The sequence below is a fragment of the Rhinopithecus roxellana genome, chromosome 1, assembly GCF_007565055.1.
Source record: "Rhinopithecus roxellana isolate Shanxi Qingling chromosome 1, ASM756505v1, whole genome shotgun sequence".
Taxonomy (NCBI): Eukaryota; Metazoa; Chordata; class Mammalia; order Primates; family Cercopithecidae; genus Rhinopithecus; species Rhinopithecus roxellana.
Genome location: NC_044549.1, coordinates 199,043,946 through 199,068,736, shown reverse-complemented (window position 1 = coordinate 199,068,736; position 24,791 = coordinate 199,043,946). Strand labels below are relative to the sequence as shown.

The following is a 24,791-nucleotide window of genomic DNA, read 5'->3' as shown; positions in this document are numbered from 1 at the left end:
AACACTTGCAAACACACTGAGCTCTGGGTCGATTTTACCCACTGCTTCCCTCGCAATAGTTATCTGGGAATATCACAGAATTGGACATTCCAAAGAAGGTAATTTCCCTGCTTATTAAAGGGTTAAACATTAGGACTAATATTTTTTGCTTGAGTGATTTGTGGGAAGCTTTTAGGAAGCATTTTAGAAATGCACCTCATAACACAATTACAAACACAAAGGAGCCATGTTCATAAAGGGTCAAATCTGCACAGTGATTAGTCGGAGCTGGGATTTTTGTCTCTTCTCTCTACTCTTCTTTGCCATTAGGCTCTTGGAGTTGTAGGTGACTTTGGGCTCCCTTGGGGATTATGTGGGCAGTATTCTCCTAATTTTGTGTTTATCAGCTTTCCTATCTGTGACACAGCAGCTCTGGGGCTTGCTGCCCCAGCCAGTCCTACTGTTTCAAACCCTTACGCCTCTTATCTCGTTACCATTTCTCCTCTTCCCTCAGATTCTCCTTGCCTTGCCTCCCTGCCTCGCCCTTCACACAAGGTGCCTGTCCGTTCTAGATCATACCCACCATCAGCATGCTTTTGTCTCTTGGCCAGCATATCACTCCTCAGGCCCTTGTCTACTCTCCATTGTTTTCCCCGCCTCTCTCTCCTCAAGCTCTGCTTTTCTTTTCTTTCTTTTCTATTCTTTCTTTTTCTTTTTTTTAATACTATCAAAGACCTTTTCTGAATATACTGCCAGCTTCAGGTTCCAGAATGCTAGTAAAATATATATTTTAGAGTACTGATTTTTTTCAAGGTCTATTAGCTTCCTTCTTGACAAAGCATGCTTAACTAAGGAACATCACATAGGTCTTATAAAGTAGCTCTGAAAATCAACCTTGCTCCATTCCATCCAGAATAGGCCTGAATTTGGACTAAGTCCAGGGGGAGCCCACAAAGCTACCGTTTGTTACTGTCACCACATTCCAAAGCCACAAGGAGGCACAGTGGAAGAGGTGCCAGTACGTAGCAATTCTTTCAGTATGCTTCCTGAAGCCAAGGCCACACTGCAAACTTAGCTTTACCTAGTGGGTAAATTAGCACCATCACCAGCTGCTATTAAATTCATGTAGACAGCTAAAGACAGACTCATAAATTAGGGGACTCTCTATCATTCCCTAGGATGTCCAAGCATAATAAACCATTATTCTTTCTAATAACTATATCCACCATCCAAGGCTAAATACCAGCACAAGACTGATAATCAACGAGTACCATACAAGAAAAAGAACTTTGAAGAGAGATCAACAGGACTCCAGATAAGTAACTCCAGACAAAAAAATGCACAAGGAACTAGAAAAGCAAGAACAAACCAAACCCAAAATTAGTAGAAGGAACGAAATAATAAAGATCAGAGTAGAAGTAAATGAAATTGAGGCTGAAAAAAAAAAAAAGACCAACAAAATAAAAAATTTGGTTTTTGAAAAGTCACACAAAATCAACAACTTTTTACCTAGACTAGGAAAAAAAGAGCCAAAGAAATAAAATCACACAGAAAAAGAAACATTACAACTTTTACCACAGAAATACAAAGGATCATTCGAGACTATCATGAACAACTATACATCAACAAATGGGAAAACCTAGAAGAAATGGATGAATTCCTGACACACACACAACCTACCAAGATCGAACCATGAAGTAATCAAAAACCTGAATAGAACAAGTAATGAGTTCATAGCAGTAATACAAAGTCTTCCATCAAAGAAAAGACCAGGACCTGATGGATTCACTGCTGAATTCTAACTAATACTCATTCTTCTCAAACTCTTCTAGAAAGAGGTAATTCTTCTAGACTCATTCTATAAAGCCAGCATTACCCTGATATCTAAACCAGACAAAGATACAACAAAAAAGAAAGCTATAGGCCAATATCCCTAACAAATAGAGATGCAAAAATCCTCAACAAAATAGTAGTAAACAGAATTCAACAACACATTAAAAAGATCATTCACCATGATCAACAGGGATTCATCTCAGGGATGCAAGGATGGTTCAACATACATAAATCAACAAATGTCATATCATATGAGAAAACCAAGGACCGAAATACATAATTTCCATAGATGCTAAAAAAGCATTCAATAAAATTCAACATCCTTCGTGATAAAAATAAAAATAAAACACCTCAACAAATCAGGTATAGTAGGAACATACCTCAACACAATAAAGGCCATATATGACAAGCCTATAGCTAATATCACACTGAATGGGAAAAAATTGAAAGCCTTTCCACTAAGATCTGGAACAAGACAAGGATTACCACTTTCAACACTTTTATTCAACACAGTACTGGAAGTCCTAGCTAGGGCAAGTAGGCAAGAGAAACAAATAAAGGGCAACTAAACTGGAAAGGAAGAAGTCAAATTATTCTTGTTTGTAGACAACATGATTTTATATTTAGAAAAACCTAAAGATTCTAACCAAAAAACTTAGACTCGATAAATGAATTTAGTAAAGTTGCAGGATACAAAATCAACACACAGAAATCAGCAGCATTTCTATATGTTAATAATGATCAATCTGAAAAAGAAATCAAGCAAGTAATCCCATTTATAAAAGTTACAAATAAAATACCTAGGAATAAATTTAAGCTAAGTGAAAGATCTCTAAGGAAAACTATAAAACATTGATGATAGAAATTGAAAAGGACACACAAAAAGTGGAAAAATATACTATGTTCATGGACTAGAAGAATTAATATTGTTAAAATGCACATACTACACAAAGTGATCCACAGATTCAATGCAATCCCTATCAAAATATCAATGACATTCTTTACAGAAATAGAAAAACAAGCCTAAAATCTGTATGGAACCACAAAAGACCCTGAATAGCCAAAGCAATCCTGAGCAAAAACAGAACAAAGCTGAAAGCATCACACTACCTGATTTCAAATTATACTAAAAAACTATAGTAACCCAAACAGCATGGTACTGGCATAAAAGGAGACACACAGACCAATGAAATGAAACAGAGAACCCAGATATAAATCCATGAACTTATACAGTCAACTCATTTTTGACAAAGGTTCTAAGAACATACATTGGGAAAAAAGACAGTCTCTTTAATAAATGTTGCTGGGAAAACTGGATATCCATATACAGAGGAATGAAACTAAATCCCCATTTTTTACCACATAAAAAAATAAACTCAAAATAGATTAAAGACTTAACTGTAAGACCAAAAACTATGAAACTACTAGAACAAAACATTAGGGAAATGCTACAGGACATTGGATTGGGAAATATTTTTTTTGGGTAAGATCACAAAAGCACAAGCAATAAAAGCAAAAATCGACAAATGGGATCACATCAAGCAAAAAAGCTTCTGCACAGCAAAGGAAGCAATAAACAAAATGAAGAGATAGCCTACAGAAGGGGAAAAACATTTGCAAATTATTCATCTGATGAGGGATTAATAACCAGAATATATAAGGAATCCAAACAACTCAATAGCAAAAACCAAAAATCCAAATACTCCAATTAGCAAGTGGGCAAAAGACCTGTATAGACATTTCTCAAAAGAAGACATACAAATGGCTAAGAAGCATATGGAAGAAAAAAAAAGAGTTTAACATCATTAATCATCAGGGAAGTGTAAATCAAAACCGCAATGAAACATAATTTCACTCAGTTAAAATGGCTTCTATTAAAAGACAGAGTAATGGATGCTGGTGAGAATATGGAGAAAGGGGAATCCTCATACACTGTATGAAAAACAGTAAGGAGGGTCCTCGTAAAATTAAAAATAAAACTAACATATGATTCAGCAATCCCACTGCTGGGTATATACCCAAAGGAACTGAAATCAGTATTATCGAAGAGATACCTCCACTCCTATGCTTATTGTGGCACTATTCACAATAGACAAGATATCCAATCAACCCAAGTGTCCATCAGTGGATTAATGGATTTTAAAAATGTGGTATATACACACTATGGAATATTATTCATCCATAAAAAAGAATAAAATCCTCTCATTTACATTAACATGAATGGAACTGGAGGTTACCAGGTGACATAAGCCAGGCACAGAAAGACAAATATCAAATGTTCTCACTTATATGTGAGAGCTTAAAAAAGTGGATCTCATGGAGGTAGAGTGTAGAATAGTGGTGGCCAGGGGCTGGGAAAGGAAGGGGAGAGAGGGGGGATAAAAAGACAGTGGTTAATGGGTACAAAAACACAGGTAGATAAAAGGAATAAGTTCTAGCATTTGATAATATAGTAGGGAAATTATAGTTAACAATAATTTATTGCATGTTTCAAAATATTTAGAAGAAATCTAATTATTTCCAACACAAAGAAAAGATAAATGTTTGAGGTGATGGATATCCCAATTACCCTGATTTGATCATGACACATTGTATACATGTATCAAATATCACATGTAAAATATGTACAACTATGATATATTAATCAAAAAAAAAAAACCCACAACAACAAAACCCTCTAAAACTACATCGACGGAATAGAACTTTTTAAAAAAGAGTTTTAAGAAAATGTTTTTCAAAAGGTCAAATTAATGTTCTGCCAAGTATAGGTCTTTATGTTCATATTTGCAGCTGAAAATACTTTGTTTTGTGAAAGCAACAACAGATTCTTTTTGCAACAGAACTGAACATTTGGTGGACAGTGCTTGTTAAGAACAAAAGACTTAAACACTCCAGCTATGTTTAGTAATGCTCTGCTCGAATACTATTCCTAAATGCTCATTTACCTGAGTTATTTTGGTTAAATATGCTTTACAAAGTATATTTCTAAAGTCGGTTAACTTTATAAAGTTTATTCCAAAAATTTGTATTTTGAAATAAACCACAGAAATAGAATGCTAATAGCAATGTTTTCTGTTTCAAGGTCAATTCGAAAATAGCTATCCAATAAAAGGAGATTGCTGTGGTCTGAATGTGTCCCCCAAAGTTCATGTGTTGGAAACTTAATCCCTAATGCAACAGTGTTAAGAGGTGGGACATTTCAGAGGTGATTAGGTCATGAGGTCTCTGCTCTCATGAATAAATGGATGTTGCTATCACGAGTGTAGGTTAGTTATCAAGAGTGGGCTTGTTATAAAAGTGTGTTCAGCTGGGCATGGTAGCTCACGCCTGTAATCTCAGCACTTTGGGAGGCCGAGGCGGGCAGATTACCCGAGGTTGGGAGTTCGAGACTAGTCTGACCAACATGGAGAAACCCCGTCTCTACTAAAAATACAAAAATTAGCTGGGCATGGTGGCGCATGCCTGTAATTCCAGCTACTCGGGAGGCTGAGGCAGGAGAATTGCTTGAACCTGGGAGGCAGAGGTTACAGTAAGCTGAGATCACACCATTGCACTCCAGCCTGGGCAACAACAGCAAGACTCTGTCTCGAAAACAAAAAAAAAACAGTGAGTTCAGCTCCCCCTTGCTCCCTCCCTCACTCTCTCACTCTCTCTTGCCCTCTCACCTTCCACTGTAGGATGATGCAGCAAGAAGGCCCTTGCCAGAGGCCGGTACCTTGATATTGGACTTCCCAGCCTCCAGAACTACGAGGAAATACATTTCTGTTGTTTATAAATTACCCAGTCTCAAGTATTCTAGTGTAGCAGTACAAACCAACTAAGACAGAGAGCTACCTGGAAAAAAACCAAGACTAAATCCTGCCCAAGTAGCAGTGTGGGGGTGAAGGCAACCTAGCAGGCCCTCCCAGCCAGAGCTGACTGGGAGCAGCCTAGTGTGGATTTCTCCATCTGGTCATGTGTTTTGGTCTTTCCCTCATAAACACCATCTCTTTTTAGTCAAAAAGTCAATATTTGTTAAAGAATAGAACACTATTTTTTACCTCAGTTCTTTCCTCTCCCTTGTGCCTTACCCCAGTAGGCTGATGGGCTCAAAGTATCCTCTTGTCTCACCATCTTGATACTTGAGTAACTGGGACTAATTTTTTCCCATTTTTTGTAGAGACAGGGTCACTGTGTTGCCCAGGCTGGTCTTGAACTCCTGGCCTCCAGCAATCATCCTGTGTGAATCTCCCAAAGTTCTGGGATTACAGATGTGAGCCACTGTGCCCAGCTCTGACTTTTTAAATACTATTTAATTTTAATTATTTTAAACTTAAATTCACATGTGGCTAGTGGCTATCATCTGGACAGTTCTACATCACACTATGATGCTCTTGGCTTATCTCCTACCATTCCAAGTCTTATCTACCATTATTGAGCTCCCACCATAACAAACACTTCCATTTCTCAGGAGACCACTGTGATCGCTGTTCTTTAACTATTACCTTTAATCTTTCCAAGAACCCTGTGTCTTCATCCATTTTCTGCTACTGTAACAGAATAACACAGACTGGATGATTTATTAATAGAAGTTTATTTGGCTGATTCTGGAGGTCAGGAAGTCCAAGAGCATGGTGCCAACATCTGCAAGGGCCTCTGTGCTGCATTATCCCATGGCAGTAAGTAGAATAGCAAGTGAGTGTATGACACACATGCACAGAGAATTTGGCTGAACTCATCCTTTTATTGGGAGCTCATTCCCACAATAATAACATTAATCCATTTATTAGGACAGGGCTCTCATGACCCACTGACTTCTTAAAGGTTCCTCTTCTTAAACCCATCACAACGGCAATTAAATTTCAATATGAGTTTTGGAGAGGGCATCCAAACCATAGTACCCCATAAGGAAAATGTGCCCATTCCCATTCAGCAGATACAAAACCATGTTTCCTAGAGGTTAAGTTACCCAGCTGGTCACACAGCTGGGAAAGGGAGCTGAGCTAGGATTTGAGAAGCTGTATTCTTTCTTCTTACACCCCCTCCTTGATCTCATTACAGGAACCAGAGAGTAGGTTATGTGGTAAGAATTCAAGAGTGAAAGAAGCCCAGACCCTGTCTTGATGACACTAAACTGAACTAGGAAGTAGTCACTTTCTGGGTCTGCTGTGACTGAATTTATGAACTTGAGGTAGCATTCATTTAACTGCTACTGTGCAAACAGGGTTTACTTGCTTCTTATTTTACAATGACATATCCTAAAGATATTCACTAAATTTTAAAAGTGTGGCTAATTTTAACTCACCTCCTTTTGATAGGCCAGCCCAGCCTCATACAGTTTAACAAAGAGATACTGAGTCCACTTGTAGTAATCTGGCAAGCACGTAGTTATTTCCTGCCAACAAAGAAGAAAAATAATGTACAGGCCATTATAAACATCCCCCCTGCCATGCATGCATCAGTCTTGCAACTGAATTTTGAAAAGTAATGAAATCACAAAAATATTTATCAGCTCAAAATATTTTCATCAATTGTAAAGTAAGGAGAGCTGCAATTTATTCTGGAAAGGCATGTTATTGAAATGCCACCTACACCTTTCTGAGGGCATGTTCAATGAGAAACTCAACGTCAAATCTTTTGCACACCTCCTGCCCACTCATCTATGGCACTAACAAGTGAATTACACTGTACAAAATTGGGTATTAACATTTTTGTCACACAAACATACACTGGGGCCCTGATGCTTATTCACAAACGTAGTTCATTTTGAAAGCAATCACAAAATTCAAGAGGAATATTTGCCTGCCTCAGTATGATCCTCATTTGAAAATACATCCTGTGTTTCCACATATAACTGGGGCTTTGTGGCTCCTTTAGACTCCGTATATTCCACTTATTCCATTATGTGAATCAGGCCATTGTCTACTTAGGAAGAACAACTAAAAACATTAAACTTAGTAAGAAACCACTTGGTTTATATTTCCAAGTCTAAATCAAAGGTTCCCAAAATTTACTTTCTGTCCTAAAAACACATTTGTTATAGAATTCTGAAAAACACAATTTATGATTGATAAAGTCAAATAAGCATAAAACCTCCACTGTCACGTTTCTTTTCTAGTGCTCTTTAAATGTTTCAAATGATTCCATTTGTAACAGACTTTATTTTTAAGAGACAGAAGTCTTGCTGTGTCGCCAAGGCTGAAGTGCAGTGGTGTGATCGTGCCTCACTGTAGTCTCGAACTCCTGGGCTCAAACGACCCTCCCTCCTCAGCCTCCCCAGTAGCAGAGACTACAGGTGTGTGCCACCATGCCTTGTAATAAACTTTCGATAGAAGGCATACTTTTACCAAAAGTGCAAACAACTCAGTCTTCCTTAAGGTGAATAAATGAGACAGCTTCAAACCTGGACTTTGGGCATGTGGTAGGAACTAAGCAAGGTATCAGGTAAACATCTGTGCTCCCAGTGGGCTGTTTTTCTTATGTAGGATTCCTGAGTCCTTTTTTTTGTGCTGTTTTATGAAAGTAGCGAGTAATAACTATTAGAAAACAATTCTTTTAGAGAGAAAATAACTCAACTCTGACTATTGGCTCTACCTTCCCACTTCAAGGCAACTAGTGAACCACCAGCCAGTCAAAGGCTTTGCCCACATTGTAGCTGTCCGCCTAGGCCAGCTTCCACAACACAAGAGCCATAATTTCTGAGGCACACATACAATGCAGCCTGCTCTGGCTTCCAGCTTCACAGATGTCTACAGGGACGTCATGCACAAAGATCTTCACCAACTCAAGAACCTAACCAGCACTCTGCCAATGGGCTTGCTTCCCCAAACCTCCAAATTCATCCTTATCCATCATCTTTTCCTCTCCAGCTACCCCTCCAGCTAGCATGGCACAGAACTTGTTCTCCTCAGTTTTCTAGCCAAGCAACTTAAAAACTTCCATTGTTAACGAAACCCAGGGCAGGAGCTACATTTGGTCTATTTCATTTGCTCATTGTTATATGCTCAGGTCCCGGCACATTGAGGCACCCAAAATTGTTGTTGAAGGAAGAATAAAGTAGAGATATGAACTACTGCACATTGAATCAAGTTTGATTCCTTCATGCAGGTTTCACAACAAAATTCAAATTATTACATTGTGGTCCCCAAGATGAACTGGGATAGGGGATGTGGGTAAGGGGTGGAGGTAGTATAGAAAAAATATTCCCAAGACTTGGTCATTGTGGATATATCTTTTTATTTTTAAAAAATCTTTACCCACTAGAGGTTTACAGAAGTATGTGAAATAATTTTGAGAAAATAATGAGAATTGTTAAATCTAAAGGATAGAGGTTCAATATTTTATTTTCTCTATTTTTCTATTATTTGAGTGGTTCATATCAAAATTCTTTTAGTAAATATGTAACACATTATATATTATATATGTAACATATATACAACATATTTTATATATACACATATATATAAAATATACAAGTATGTGTTTTTTTCTCTAAGCCCGTGAATCTGCTTCCACAGAGTGAGAGTAAAAATTACACAGTCATGAAACAGCATTGTTATCTTCATTTAGGTTGATGGTTCTGAAAATCACTTTTACCTAAAGTAGCAAAAAGAGGATAGATCTAGTCAGGAAAAACAATGATCTTCATCCAACCAAGCATTAGCCTACTTTCAGTCAAACCTGCAACTAAAGGTCATTCTCTTTGGAAGTGTCAGCTCTGAGGTAAAGGGAGGGGTGGGGAATTACAGGCCCCTGCTTTCATCCTGGCTTCAAATGTGGGTCTGATCTATTTTATTTATATTACATTTCTGCACATGTCATTTGAAGAAAAAGCAACCTCAACTGCTAAAAGAGTACAGCTTGAAAACCACTGCTCCAGGACCATTATTCCAATCACTGGTGGTTTCATTTCCAAGCATATTCACAGCACTCAAAAGTTCCATTGTACTGAAGTGCGTGACTCACCTGCCCAGAGGAGGCTGGGAGTGCCCTGAGGAAGACTGTGCTCCTGTCCTTTTTATTCCCATCTGCTGCACACAGGGCCCAGCCACTGACTGACCCTCAGTAATGTCCACTCCATGAAGAAATGCCAGAACAGACACTTGCAAGGCTCACCAGGAGTTCATTCTCACACGGATCATAAATACGGTTGGGAACAGACATCACTTAGAAATACATCTCCTGAAAGTCATAGAGCCCTCTGGAACCTTCCCTGATTTGCTCATTAAAACAAAGCAAAACAAAAACAACTATTTTGAGTCTTCTAATGCTTTATCTCAATCAAAATAATCAAAGCCATCGTTCTGAAATTAAACTGCTGAAAAGCTTTTATTTTAGTCAACTGGCTAGAAATCAAGAGTCTATTTTCATATTTTCACTGGGACGTGCCTACTCAAAACCCAGTTCTGTAGACAAGAGTCTTCTAGGGGTCTCAGCACCCACAGAGGTGATGTTAACAGTCCTTTCTTCCCTTCTGTAAAGCAAGAGAGCTCAACTGGGAAAATTTTATTACCCAGAGACCATCTGGCACTGACTGGAGACATTTTTGTTTGTCACAACTGAGGTGTGTATGTTGTGTGTGTGCTACTGGCATCTAGTGGATAGAGGCCAGGGATGCTGCTTTAAAAACCTGTAGTGAACAAGACAGTCCCCGGAACAAAATAATCACCCAGTCCCAAATGTCAATCAACAGTGCCAAGGTGGAGAAACCCCGATCTATGAATTCAGATTTCTTCAGTTTGAGTTATAATCACAGGCTGATTAAAGAAGCATCTATCAAACAACTCTCTAGTGGCCATTCTATACATACTGATAACTTGTTAAACATCAATGAGCAAAAGTGGAAACATGGAGGCGGTTAAGTAAGTTTCCCTTCTCCATCGGGGGTAGCCCCATCTCTGCTGAGCACGACTTGCAGTGCACACAGGAATGCTGCATGATGTGACCACCAAGCCTTCTACCATTTCGGAGACCAACCAGAGGAAGGGACATGTCAAGTCTGGGGTTGCAGGCAGCTAAAATTCTGAAACTCTATTATGCGTGCATAATGCTATTCACTGGTAATAAGTGGTTGATTTTACTATCTAAATTTTAAATCATTTAATATGCCTCCAAGTAGTTGTCTGACTTGGAAAATCTACATAATAAATTTGTGTAATAAATTTCCTATTTTGAAGTTAGAGATGCATACAGTTTTTCTTGATACATGAGTTTATCCCTTTCCATAAAATAGTTGTTGAACAAATAAATGTTTAAAGATCATCCATGAGAATCTGCCCCACAGCACCCAAATTCCAGACGGAACCCTGCCTGCAACTCCAAGGGGGAACCCAGAGTCTGTGGGGTAGGGCTTCCTGTTGCTCACATCTGCCCACAAGCTGTGGGATAGCACCAACTGGTAAGACTCCTTAGGGAGACCACCACAGAAGTCAAATAACAAGTTAAAGGGGTTTCCTTCGGCCTGTTTTTCCAGTAAGCCAACACCTACGTTAATGCACCATTGTTTTTAATACAAAAGTCAGGCAATTCAAAGTTACAGCTACAAAAGCATTGGCAATTCAGCCACACTCCACATAAATCTACATAAAAATGTCAACTTTTATATCTTCCTGAGCTCTAGAAAGTGCAATCTAGCTGCCAAGAGACCAAATTTATGAATCTGGGATTCCAACTAGAATTGTTCCTCTAAGCTGCATTTCTACATTCTATAATACCTGGTTTTTGGCATTAAAAATATTTTGCACATTCACAAGCAACCACAGAGCCCAACACACAACCTGAGTTCTCTCAGAACACAAGTGAGGCTCAAAATACCATCTTTTGAGACCTGCCGCCCATACCTCAATGACTGCCTGCACAAATTAACAACTAAGCCAGTCTGGCCAGCAGCTCCTGAGACACAGCGATTCATCAATGATAAAGTCCAAGGCTGAGCCACGGAAGCCTATACTGTTCCTGCTATAAAATAACACTTGGTCTGTAAAGGAAGAATCACAGCACTTGGCCACCTTCCATGTACCCCACTGAAGTCTCCTAAGGCTCACTTGCTCCAGGAAAAGAGCCTGGGAGAGCATGATCTCAGGAAAGACCCTGGAGCCATCTGACTTGGGTTCAAGTCCTTGCATCACTAGTTTGTGGCCACGCCACATTTCCCTATTAGAAAACAGAAGCAATGAAACACATCTTAGAGGGTTGCTGTGAGGTTAAAAGGCAATAATGTGTGCAAAGCATAAGGCTGGGCTTGCAAGAAAAATCAACAAGTACTACATCCCTTGGCTTTACTCAGAGTGTGTGATGGGCCGGGTGCGACGGCTCACGCCTGTAATCCCAGCACTTTGGGAGGCCAAGAGGGGCGGATCGCCTGAGGTCAGAAGTTAGAGACCAGCCTATCAACATGGTGAAACCCTGTCTCTACTAAAAATACAAAAAGTAGCCAGGCATGGTGGCATGTGCCGGTAATCCCAGCTACTTGGACGGCTGAGGCAGAAGAATCGCTTGAACCTGGAGGTAGAGGTTGCAGTGAGCCAAGACTGTGCCACTGCACTCCAGCCTGGGCAACGCAGCAAGACTCTGTCTAAAAACAAAAAGAACGTGTGATAGCAGGGGTGGGTGAGGCTGGCTTCATTACTACACCACTCAGAGGTGGGCTGATACACCCATCAGCCTACTGGAGTAAGGCACAAGGGAGAGGAAAGAACTGGGTAAAAAACAGTGCTCTACTCCTTAACAAATACTGGCTTTTCAACTAAAAAGAGATGGTGTTTATTAGGGAAAGACCAAAACACATGACCAGATGGAGAAATCCACACTAGGCTGCTCCCAGTCAGCTCTGGCCGGGAGGGCCTGCTAGGTTGCCTCCACCCCCACACTGCTGCTTGGGCAGGATTTAGTCTTGGTTTCTCAGTCCACTTGCATCTTTGACAGTGATTGACCCTAGATTTCAGAACAGCTCATTCAAAGCCGTCATGTATTCCATTGGCATCACAACCTCATGATATTTAGGTTAGTTACCAGGAATTTAACAAAACAAAACAAAAAACCTGAGGCAATATGTTTATCAAGTCAATCATCCAGCGGCCCTGTAAGCACATCAGAAAGGTGAGTGGCCACTGCACATCACAGTTTCCAGCAACAAGGCATCACTTCACCTCCCCAAGTCTCACTGTGAGCCTCCTGCCTTCAGAACAATGAGTCTTGGAAACAGGAGAGCTGTTCACATGCTTTTTAAACAAATGATCTCTTGTATTGTGCACTTTGGTCATTTGCAACAGATCAAAAGGAAACATATGTTTAGTGATGGCTTTGTCTTTTATGCATTCCCAGGTCCTTTAATTCTAAAGGGGAGGGGTTCTAAAAGCATAATACAGCTCAAAGGCAGAGAAACTAGCCTTGGCATTCCTATTGTGCAGCTTAAAAGAGAAAATAACAATCCAGGCTCCATCAGATGATTCTCACTGATGATGGTTCAAGGTTCCAGTTCACAGCTCTGTACATCTGCTGTGTTGGAAGAGGGAAGAGAGAGGCTCATGAGAAAATCTGCCAGAATCAGGACACTGACGGCCACTTTCCTCTAAGTCCTCTATACTAAGCACTGGTTCTCAAACTTGGTTACACCTGGAATTGAACTTTAAAAGTTACTAATGCCTAGGCCCCACCTCTAGAAATTTAACATGGGGCCAGGGTTGAAAACCACTGCAAAGAAGTTGCTCCCAAATACATCTCTTTCCCAGATACTGTGTGAAAGGCAGGGTCCTGTCCTGCCTTTATGTCTTCACAGAACCTAATGAAACAGACTTCAATAGGAGCTAAGAGTATGATTTGGTTAGTATGAAATTTCTATCAGGGTACTCCGATGACTGTGCTAAAGGGGATCTCTCATAAGCCTGCTCTTGATTCAAATCCTCCCTGCACGCCTCAGTCCCACCCCAACACAGATTCTCTTTAGTCCTTACATTCAGTCCTGTGTTTTCACAAAACAAACTTAAAAACAAAAAACAAAAAACAAAAAAACAGTAAAAAATAACAACTTTCAACCCACCTTCGTGGCAACAGATACATAAACTTCATTAGGCAGCTACCTGTGCTCAATGACCAGCTGTTTAAAAATGCCATTTGGAACCTACAGAATGGGAGAAAATTTTTGCAATCTACTCATCTAACAAAGGGCTAATATCCAGAACCTACAAAGAACTCAAACAAATGTACAAGAAAAAAAAAACCCATCAAAAAGTGGACAAAGGATATGAACAGACACTTCTCAAAAGAAGACATTTATGCAGCCAAAAGACACATGAAAAATTGCTCATCATCACTAGCCATCAGAGAAATGCAAATCAAAACCACAATGAGATACCATCTCACACCAGTTAGAATGGCGATCATTAAAAAGTCAGGAAACAACAGGTGCTAGAGAGGATGTGGAGAAAAAGGAACACTTTTACACTGTTGGTGGGATTGTAAACTAGTTCAACCATTGTGGAAAACAGTGTGGTGATTCCTCAAGGATCTAGAACTAGAAATATCATTTGACCCAGTCATCCCATTACTGGGTATATACCCAAAGGATTATAAATCATGCTGCTCTAAAGACACATGCACACGTATGTTTATTGCCGCACTATTCACAATAGCAAAGACTTGGAACCAACCCAAATGTCCATCAATGACAGACTGGATTAAGACAATGTGGCACATATACACCATGGAATACTATGCAGCCATAAAAAAGGATGAGTTCGTGTCCTTTGTAAGGACGTGGATGCAGCTAGAAACCATCATTCTCAGCAAACTATTGCAAGAACAGAAAACCAAACACAGTATGTTCTCACTCATAGGTGGGAATTGAACAATGAGATCACATGGACACGGGAAGGGGAACATCACACACTGGGGCCTATTTTGGGGAGGGGGGAGCTGGGAAGGATAGCATTAGGAGATATACCTAATGTAAATGACAAGTTAATGGGTGCAGCACACCAACATGGCACATGTATACTTATGAAACAAACCTGCACGTTGTGCACATGTACCCTAGAACATAAAGTACAATTTAATGAATAAATAAAAAATAAAAATGCCAGTTGGCTGGGCATGGTGGTTCACACCTGTAATCCCAGCCCTTTGGGAGGCTGAGGCGGGTGGATAACGAGGTCAGGAGTTCAAGACCAGCCTGGCCAACATGTGAAAGAAACCCTGTCTTTACTAAAACAAAAACTAGCCAGGCATGGTGGCGGGCGCCTGTAATCCCAGCTACCGGGAGGCTGAGGCAGGGAGTTGCTTGAACCCAGGAGGCAGAGGTTGCAGTGAGCCAAGATCACATCACTGCACCCCAGACTGGGCAACAGAGTGAGACTCTGTCTCAAAAAAAAAAAAAAACAAAAACCAAAAACAAACAACAAAAAAACAAAGTCAGAGCTTCTGACAGCTCATTTCTCTTGCTGGAAGAGAAATGATTCTGGAAGAGGAAGCTGCGGAAAACCTAATGAGAATGGCCTTCCCCTCCCACAACTCCCAACAGGGCTTCAACAGAGGAGGAAGTGGGGAACAGGGCTAGTTCCTCACTTAGATGCTCCTAAATGGTCCTCATGCAGGAGAGGGACAGAGAGTGAAGATCAGACACTCAGTACAGCCCTGACTTTGAGTCTGAATTAGCCCTTCCTGTATCTAACAAATCCCTCAGCAATTTACAAATGATAGGACACGTTGGGATCCAGCTCTAGGCTTCCCAAATTGCTCTTTCCTCCATCCTCTCATCATTTTGTTTTTTTTGTTCTTGTTTTTGTTTTTTGAGACAGCGTCTCACTCTGTCACCCAGGCTGGAGTGCAGTGGCGCGATCTCAGCTTACTGCAACCTCCCCCTCCCACGTTCAAGTGATTTTCACGTCTTAGCCTCCTGAGTAGCTGGGATTACAAGAGCCCACCCCCATGCCCGGCTAAATTTTTTTTTTTTTTTTTGGTATTTAGTAGAGACGGGGTTTCTCCACGTTGCCCAGGCTGGTCTCAAACTCCTGACCTCAGGTGATCTGCCTGCCTCAGCCTCCCAAAGTGCTGGGATTACAGGCATGCACCACTGCGCCCAGCCCATCCTCTCATCTTTATACATTCTCGTGTATAAAGCAGCACTCACCATCCCTGCCTCTCAGACCACTGTGGGAATGGTCTGAGAGGCAGGGATGGTGAGCACTGCTTTATACACAAGGAAACTCACCCAAAGCTGCCCAGCTCCTGGGTAGCAGAAGCAAAACTAGTACCCAGGTCTCTGGATTCAGAGGGGCATCAAGCAGTGACATGGCACCATGGTAAGTGCAGCCCAGCTATGACTGGACTGGCTTAAACACGTATGCTCTGAGGAGGTGCCAGTAACCAAGCAACATGAGTGAACTGGAGTACTCCTAGATAAAGGAACCGCATGGTGAATATTCTTTTAGGAATGACAACAGTAATAATAACAATAACGGCTAATGCTTACCAGGGGCTGACAAAGTACTGGGTCCAGCATTGGCAGTTGAGGGGCCTCTCATGTCCTTCTCATTGCAATCCCAGGAGGTAGTTATTACCAAAAGTGGGCTTGACCTCTGAATTTAAAATTGCAATTTATCCCTGGCCCTCCTGCTCTCCCCTTACCCTACTCTACCTCTTTTTCTTTCCATACCACTTATAGCCTCCTAATATACTATATTATTTTCTTATTTATTATGTTTATTGTCTGTCTTCATCCCCTCCTGAAACTGTAAATGGTAAGGTCTCCCTGTGAAAGAAAGGGTTTTGTCTTTTTCTCCCCACTGATGTTTCCAAGTACTTAGGAGACTGCCTGGTACAAAGGATGCTTAATAAATGTTGAATGAGTAAGTCGCCATTTTACTGATCAGAGAATCGAGATGCAAAGTAACTTGTTTAAGGTCACACAGCCACTCAGAGGCAAAATTAGAATCCAAGCATAAGTCACCTAGTACTTGTACCACTACAAATGATTTCTTGTCATCTATAGGCCCAGCCAGTGGCTCTCCGCTAGACCACATAGCCACGTCTTCCTCCTTCCTGAACTGTGATTCCTCATGACTCCCACTGCCCAGGCTTCCTCAGCCTTACTGACTGCTTCCTCTCAGCCTCTTCTCCTAAATTCCTTTTCCTTCAACCATCTGTCAAATTCCATCTTTGCCAAGGTTCTGTCTCTAACCTCCTTTATCTTTCCTGTTCTCTTTTTTGCAGAATTGAGGGAACAGGTGTTAATATCAGGGTAATTAATTAATCTTGAGCCTAACGTTTGTCTAAGAACTCATTTTTATGCAATATGTTCCTTTATCTTAGGACTAACTTTAGGCTGAAAATGAGCATTTAATGAAAATTGGAAATGACAAATGCTAGACACTTTTTACAGGGCATGCATTTTATTCTTAAGGGTCTTATTTTTCAAATCTAGGGCTAAAAGTTAAATTCTTTTTTTTTTTGTTTTTTGTTTTTTTGAGACGGAGTCTCTCTCTGTCGCCCAGGCTGGAGTGCAGTGGCGAGATCTCGGCTCACTGCAAGCTCCGCCTCCCGGGTTTATGCCATTCTCCTGCCTCAGCCTCCCGAGTAGCTGGGACTACAGGCGCCCGCCATCTTGCCCAGCTAGTTTTTTGTATTTTTTAGTAGAGACGAGGTTTCACCGTGTAGACCAGGATGGTCTCGATCTCCTGACCTCGTGATCCACCCGTCTCGGCCTCCCAAAGTGCTGGGATTACAGGCTTGAGCCACCGCGCCCGGCCTAAAAGTTAAATTCTTAAGCATCTGACAGGTTCATGTTCATGTTCTAATTAAGTGCTCTTGAAGCCAACTTAGAGAATGAGTGTTGATGGCAAGGAAATCATGGTCTCTGCAGTTTTAAAGACATCTCACACTCTTTTTTAACCAAAAACAGCTTGATCAGTAAGCTCCCCTTTGTTTTCTATTTTCTTGGCCAATATTTTTTGAGCACTATCATTTTTATGGTAACCTGAAAGCTGTCCCCTGTTACAAACTACACAAGATTCTACAAATAATCCATAATCAGACAAGAGGCAACAATTCTCTTAATTTCTTGGTAATTGCTCTTTGCCAGCTTACAAGAATTTCATCAAGGCATACTAACAATACAAACAGCTTTTCTAACTAGACAGTTGGGAAGAGAAAACCCTCCATTAAACTACAGATGAGATTAATTGGTTTGAGTTGCAATTTGTTATTAGTCTAGTTGGGCAGATGCCATAAAGCTGCCCAAACCAGAAATGTTCCTTTTTTTTTTTTTTTTTTTTTTTGGAAAGAAAGAACATTAATCTTATCTACAACATCCTTGAAAATTTCAGAATCAACAGGACAGAATCATCTGGAACATGTTTTTGTGATGCCAGTTCTCTAGGCTTCCTGAATAATATAAGGGCTATTTGTTAGACACAGGCATGGATCCAGAGGAAGAGGAAATATCAATCATCAATTTCACAGATGCAAACAGTGGCAGCAGTGCCCAAAATGAGCCATTTTGCTGCCTGCAAATTCCATAAACAATGAGTAGTAGAAACATGCCATGACCTGAACTATTTTGTATGTGACATAGACAAGAAATAAAACTCTAAATTTAGAAAACTCATAGAAAATCATTTTGATAGTCCAGTGATTTTTAAGAGATGGGTTGGGGAAACACTGATCAGAATCTCACCAGAGGTGAGGGATTTTTGAAACTACACATGCTGATCTTCTACTTCTGGGAATATGGAGTAAATGTACTTTTCCCGATTCTCTCTAAATGCAACTAAAAACTCTGGAATATATATATGAATGAAATAAGACTCTAAATGGTGAAGAAGAGAAGGCAGGTTAGGGACGTGAGTACCTAAGGAATGACAATGGTAAGTCCTGTTGACTTTTTAAATGCCCAGTAAGTCCCAGAATTGGAGCTAACAAAGCCAGTAACCCAGAAATGCCAATGAGTACAGAGGAAAGAAAAAGAAAGAAGAGAGAGGAGAGAAAGAAAGGAAAACAGAAAAGGAAGGGAGGGAGGGAGGGGAAAAAATAAGAAAAGAAAGACTAAACTGCTCTATCTAGATAAAGTACCAGGAAAGGTTAACCTAGCCAAGACAGAAAACTTTTAGACAATAACCATTCTACTTCAGTCAATACCACAGAAAAAACTGCAGTTCCACAAGCAAAGACTTCGCGAAGAGCCTAGACTTAGACCCTTAAGGGGCAATAATAAGGCGCTGCAACCACGTTCCCAGGGTGGTGTCACAAGAAGCTGAGGGAAAAGCTAGGACTTCTAGCTCTATTGGGCATTAGTGAACAACCTATCCCCCTCTTGTTGGTATCAGTGGAGCCCACAGGAGAAGTCTGGACTTCTACCCCTAACTAGCAGGAATGAGGTACACCTCCCTCTCCCTGATAAGACAATGTCAGAGGAGGTGGAATGGAGAGGCAGGAATTCCACACAGCTCAGTGCTCTCCATCATGTCAGCGGAGTCCCTGTGGGGATCCATGTCTGTATCTAACAGCCTTTACATTATTCAGGAAACCTAGAGAACTGGCATCACAAAAGCATCTTTTAGATGAGTCTGTCCTGTTGATCCTAACATTTTCAAGGATGCTGCAGATAAAATTAATGTTATTTTTCTTCCAGAAAAATAGAACAATTATAGCTTGGGCAGCTGTACCCACAGGCACAGTAACAAGTGGCTTTTCCATTCAGAGTCAGGGTGATGCTGGTGGAAGGCTAGTGGGGAGCTTGTGCTTCTATCCTTGCCCAGCAGCAACAAGGAGACCCTCTCTTCCCCCAAGTATAAGTGATGAACATGTGGAGATCCTGGACTTCCATATCCACGTGGAAGTAAAGAGATAGGGGCCCCTTTCACCTGCCATAGCAATATCAGAGGCGGCCTGCTAAAATATAAGGTTTAAATAAAATTCAGTCTTAAAATAATCCCCAAATATCTTGGTTTTGATAGAAAATCATTAGCCATACCTAAAACCAGGAAGATTTCAAACTGAATGAGAAAAGATTATTGACGTACACCAACACCATCATGACCCAAATGTCAAAACTATCTGACAAGGATTTTATGCAGACAGCATAAAAATGCTTCAACAAGCAATTATGAACACACTTGAATCAAATGAGAAAATAGAAAGTCCCAGCAAAGAAAGTTATAAAGAACCACCAAATGAACATTTCAGAACTAACAAATAAAGTAACACAAATAAAAGCTCAGTAGATGGGCTTACCAGCTGAATGGAGGAGACAGAGGAATCAGTGAACTTGAAGACCAAACAACTGAATGTGCCTAATCTGAATGAACAGCAGAGAGAAAACAGACTGGAAAAAAAAATGAATAGAGCTTAGGGACACATGGAACTATAACAAAAGATCTGACATACATGTCATCAGAGTCTCCTAAGGTAAGGATAAAAAGAGTAGAGTTGAAAAACTATTCAAAAAAATAATTGCTGGAATTCTCTCAAATTTGGCAACAACATAAACATACAGATGCAAGAAGCTAAGCAAACACCAGTCAAGATTAACTCAAAGAAATCTACTCCAAAACACATCATAATCAAACTTCTGAAAATTAAAGACAAAGAAAAAAATATTGAAAGCAGCCAGAGAGAAATAATGCAATACCTATAGGAATAAAATTCAAAGACAGTAGATTTATCAGAAACCAGAGGCCAGAAAGAAGTGGCACATTTTTCAAGTACTAAAAGAAAAGAACTGTTAACCCAAAATTCTATATCCCATGAAAATATCCTTCAGAAATGAAGGGGAAATCAAGCATTCTAAGATAAAGAAAAACAAACAGAATTTGTCATAAGCAGGTCTACTCTAAAGGAATGGCTAAAGAAAGTTCTCTATGCAGAAGAAAAATAATAAAAGAAGGAACCTTAGAATATTAAGAATAAAAAAAGAGCAATGAGAGATGCAAAAATACGGGTATATACAATAGACCTTCTTTCTCTTGAGTTTTCCAAATTATATTTGATGGTTGAAGCAAGAATTATAACACTGTCTATATGGTTTCCAATGTACATAGAAGAAACATTTAAAACAATTATGTTACAAATGGGAAAGAGTAAGTAAAGGCATGCAAAGGGAAGTAAGGTCTCTACACTTTATTTAAACTGGTAAAATGATCATACCAGTAGACTGTAGTACATTATAATGTAACACCTAAGCAACTAATAAAAAAGCTACACAATGGGATACTAAAACACACTATAGATAAATCAAAATGGAATTCTAAAAAAAGTTCAAGTTACTCACAGAAATGCAGAAAAAGAAAACAGAAACAAAAAAAGGAGATACTAGAAAACAAATGAATGCTAGACTTAAGTCTTAATATATCAATAATTATATTACATGTAAATGGTCTACATATGCCAATTAAAAGAGATTGGAAGAATGTATTTTAAAAATGACCCAACTATTTTCAATTTCCAAAAAACCCACTTCAAATATAGTAAGTGGGTTGAAAGTAAAAAGATGACAAGACATAGTAGGCAAAAATTAATAAAAAGAAAAGAGTGGCTATATTAATGTAAGATGAAGTAAGTTAAGAGAAGTGGCTGTATTAACATATCATAAAAGGGCCGGGCACGGTGGCTCAAGCCTGTAATCTCAGCACTTTGGGAGGCCGAGATGGGCGGATCACGAGGTCAGGAGATCGAGACCATCCTGGCTAACACGGTGAAACCCCGTCTCTACTAAAAAAATACAAAAAAAAAAAAAAAAACTAGCCGGGCGTGGTGGCGGGCGCCTGTAGTCCCAGCTACTCGGGAGGCTGAGGCAGGTGGCGTAAACCCGGGAGGTGGAGCTTGCAGTGAGCTGAGATCTGGCCACTGCACTCCAGCCTGGGCGACAGAGTGAGACTCCGTCTCAAAAAAAAAAAAAAAAAAGATATCATAAAGTACACTTCATGTACACTTCCAAGTAAAATATATTTCATATATGCTTCATAGTAAAATACCATAAAATAGACTTCAGACCAAAGAAAATTACTAGTGACAGACATTATACAATTATATATGGGTAAATCACCAAGAAGACACAGCAATCCTAAATCCGTCGATTTTGTTGATTTTTTCAAAGAACCAACTTCCTTCCTCTGCTGGCTTTGCGTTTACTTTGTTCTTCTCTTTGTAGTTTCATAAGTAGTAAAGTTGTTTGACATCTTTGTTGTTTTTTTTTGTTTTTTTTTTTTGTTTGTTTGTTTGTTTGTTTTTTTTTTGAGACGGAGTCTCGCTCTGTCACCCAAACTGGAGTGCAGTGGCCGGATCTCAGCTCACTGCAAGCTCCGCCTTTCGGGTTCACGCCATTCTCCTGCCTCAGCCTCCCCAGTAGCTGGGACTACAGGCGCCCGCCACCTCGCCCGGCTAGTTTTTTTGTATTTTTTTAGTAGAGACGGGGTTTCACCGTGTTAGCCAGGATGGTCTCGATCTCCTGACCTCGTGATCCGCCCGTCTGGGCCTCCCAAAGTGCTGGGATTACAGGCTTGAGCCACCGCGCCCGGCCCGACATCTTTGTTTTTTAATGTAAACATTTATAATTATAAATTTGCCACTTAGTATTTTTATGCTGTATTCCATAAGACTGTATGTTGTTTTCATTTTCATTCATCTCTAAGTATTTTCTAATTTCCCTTGTGATTTTTTAATCCATTTATTGTTTAAGAGTGTGTTGTTTACACAAATTCGCAAATTTTCTAGTCTTCCCTCTGTTACTGATTTCTAACTTCATACCATTGTGGTCTGAGAAGATGCTTTATATATCTTTTAAAACCTATTTAGACTTAATTTGTGGCCTAATAGATGGTTTATCCTGGAGAATGTCCCATGTGCACTTGAGAAAAATGTGTACTCTCTTGTCGTGCAGAGCGTTCTGGTGTCTGTTAGACCTAGTTTGTTTATTGCGTTTTTCAAGTCCCCTGTTTCCTACGTATTTTCTGTCTGGTTGTTCTATCCATTGAGAGTGGGCTACAAAAGTCTCCAACTATTACTGTGGAACTGTCTATTTCTCTCTTCAATTCTGTCCATTTTTGATTCAGTTATTTTGATGGCCTATTATTAGGTACATAAACACTTATAATAGACCTTATTGTATTGAGCCTTTTATTTATAATGCTCTTCTTTGTCTTTTGTAAACTTTTCTCATTTAAAGTCTATTTTGTCTGATCACTACAGTTACCCTTGTTCTCTTTTGATTACTATTTGCATGAAATATCTTTTTTTCAGCCTTTCACGTTCAGCTTATTTGTGTCTTTAGATCTAAAATGACTCTGTTGGAGATAGCATATAGATGGATCATGCTTTTTAATACATTTTTTCAGTATCTGTCTTTTGACTGAAGAGTTCGAGCCATTTATTTTTAAAGTAATTACTGATAGGGAGAGACTTCTGTCATTTTGCTGTTTGTTTTTCATATGCCTTGTAGCTTTTTTGTTCCTCATTTCCTGCATTACTGTCTTTGTATTTAACTGATTTTTGGTAGTAAAATGTTGTGATTCCCTTTTCATTTCCTTCTGTGTATATTCTATAACTATTTTCTTTGTCATGGGGATTATATTTAACACCCAAAAGTTATAACATTCCCATTTGAATTTATACCAGCTCAACTTCAGTAACGTACATGAACTGCCTCTATATAGCTCTGTACAGCTCTATAACCTTTTCAGTTACTGACGTCACAAAATTACATCTTTATACACTGTGTGTGCAAAAACATAAAGTAATAGTTGTTTTTTATAATGTATTCTTCTCTTAAATTATGCAGAAAACAAAACGTGGAGTTTCAAACCAAAGTTGCAACAATAGCTTTCAGGTTAATAATTTTTTAAAATGTATTAGTCTCTTAAATTGTATAGAAAACAAAAAGTGGAGGCACAAACGATTTATCTTAGTCAGCTTGGGTTGCTATAACAAAATAGTACAGACTAGGTGGCTTAAACAACAAATATTTATTTTGCACAGTTCTGAAGGTTGGGAAACCAAGACCAACGGGCTAGCCAATTGGGTTCTTGGTGGACCCTCTTCTTGACTTGTGGAAGTCTATCGTACTGCTGTGTCCTTACATGGCAGGGAGAAATGGGGACTTGCGGGGAGGGCTATGTGGTGTCTTGATATAAGGGTACTAATTTCATCATAAGGATGCCATCCTCATGTCCTCATCTAAACCTAATTATCTCCTGAAGGCTCTTACTTCCTAGTATCACCACATTGGGGATTAGAGATTCAACATATGAATTTTAGAAGGATACATTCAGTCCATGACAACCATTAAAAAACAAAAATTGGGCCGGGTGCGATGGCTCAAGCCTGTAATCCTAGCACTTTGGGAGGCTGAGGCGGGCGGATCACAAGGTCAGGAGATTGAGACCATCCTGGCTAACATGGTGAAACCCCGTCTCTACTAAAAATACAAAAAAAAAAAAAAAAAAATTAGCAAATTAGGGCATGGTGGCCAGCGCCTGTAGTCCCAGCTACTTGAGAGGCTGAGGCAGGAGAATGACATGAACCCAGGAGGCGGAACTTGCAGGGAGCCGAGATGGCGCCGCTGCACTCCAGCCTGGGTGGCAGAGCGAGACTCTGTCTCAAAAAAAAAAAAAAAGAGGCTGGGCATGGTGGCTCATGCCTGTAAGTCCAGCACTTTGGGAGCCCAAGGCAGGTGGATCACTTGACCTCACTAGTTTAAGACCAGCCTGGAAAACATGGCAAAACCCCATCTCCACAAAAAATACAGAAATTAGCTGGGTGTGGTGGCAGGTGCCTGTAATCCCAGCTACTTGGGAGGATCACTTAAGCCCAGGAAGCAGCATTTGTAGTTAGCCGAGATCGCGAAACTGCACTCCAGCCTGGGCGACCGAGCAAAACCCTATCTCAAAAAAAAAAAAAAAAAAAAAAAAAAAAGTAGAAGGATGTGGTAGGCTGAATCACCATCTCAAAGATGTCCATGCCCTAATCCCTCGAACCTCTGAATATGTTAGTTAAATGGCAAAAGGAATTTTGTA

The 24,791-nt window shown here is 39.9% G+C and overlaps 1 protein-coding gene across 2 annotated transcripts in view; it reads right to left on the bottom strand.

Moving 5' to 3' along the window:
- Positions 1 to 24,791, bottom strand: part of LARS2 (leucyl-tRNA synthetase 2, mitochondrial) — a 161,765-nt gene that overhangs the window by 95,743 nt on the left and 41,231 nt on the right. For both annotated transcript variants that reach the window (XM_030936067.1, XM_010374389.2), the window contains one exon: positions 7,097 to 7,186. In XM_030936067.1, the coding sequence (XP_030791927.1) occupies positions 7,097 to 7,186 (90 nt within the window). The remainder of the gene's footprint in view (positions 1 to 7,096; positions 7,187 to 24,791) is intronic.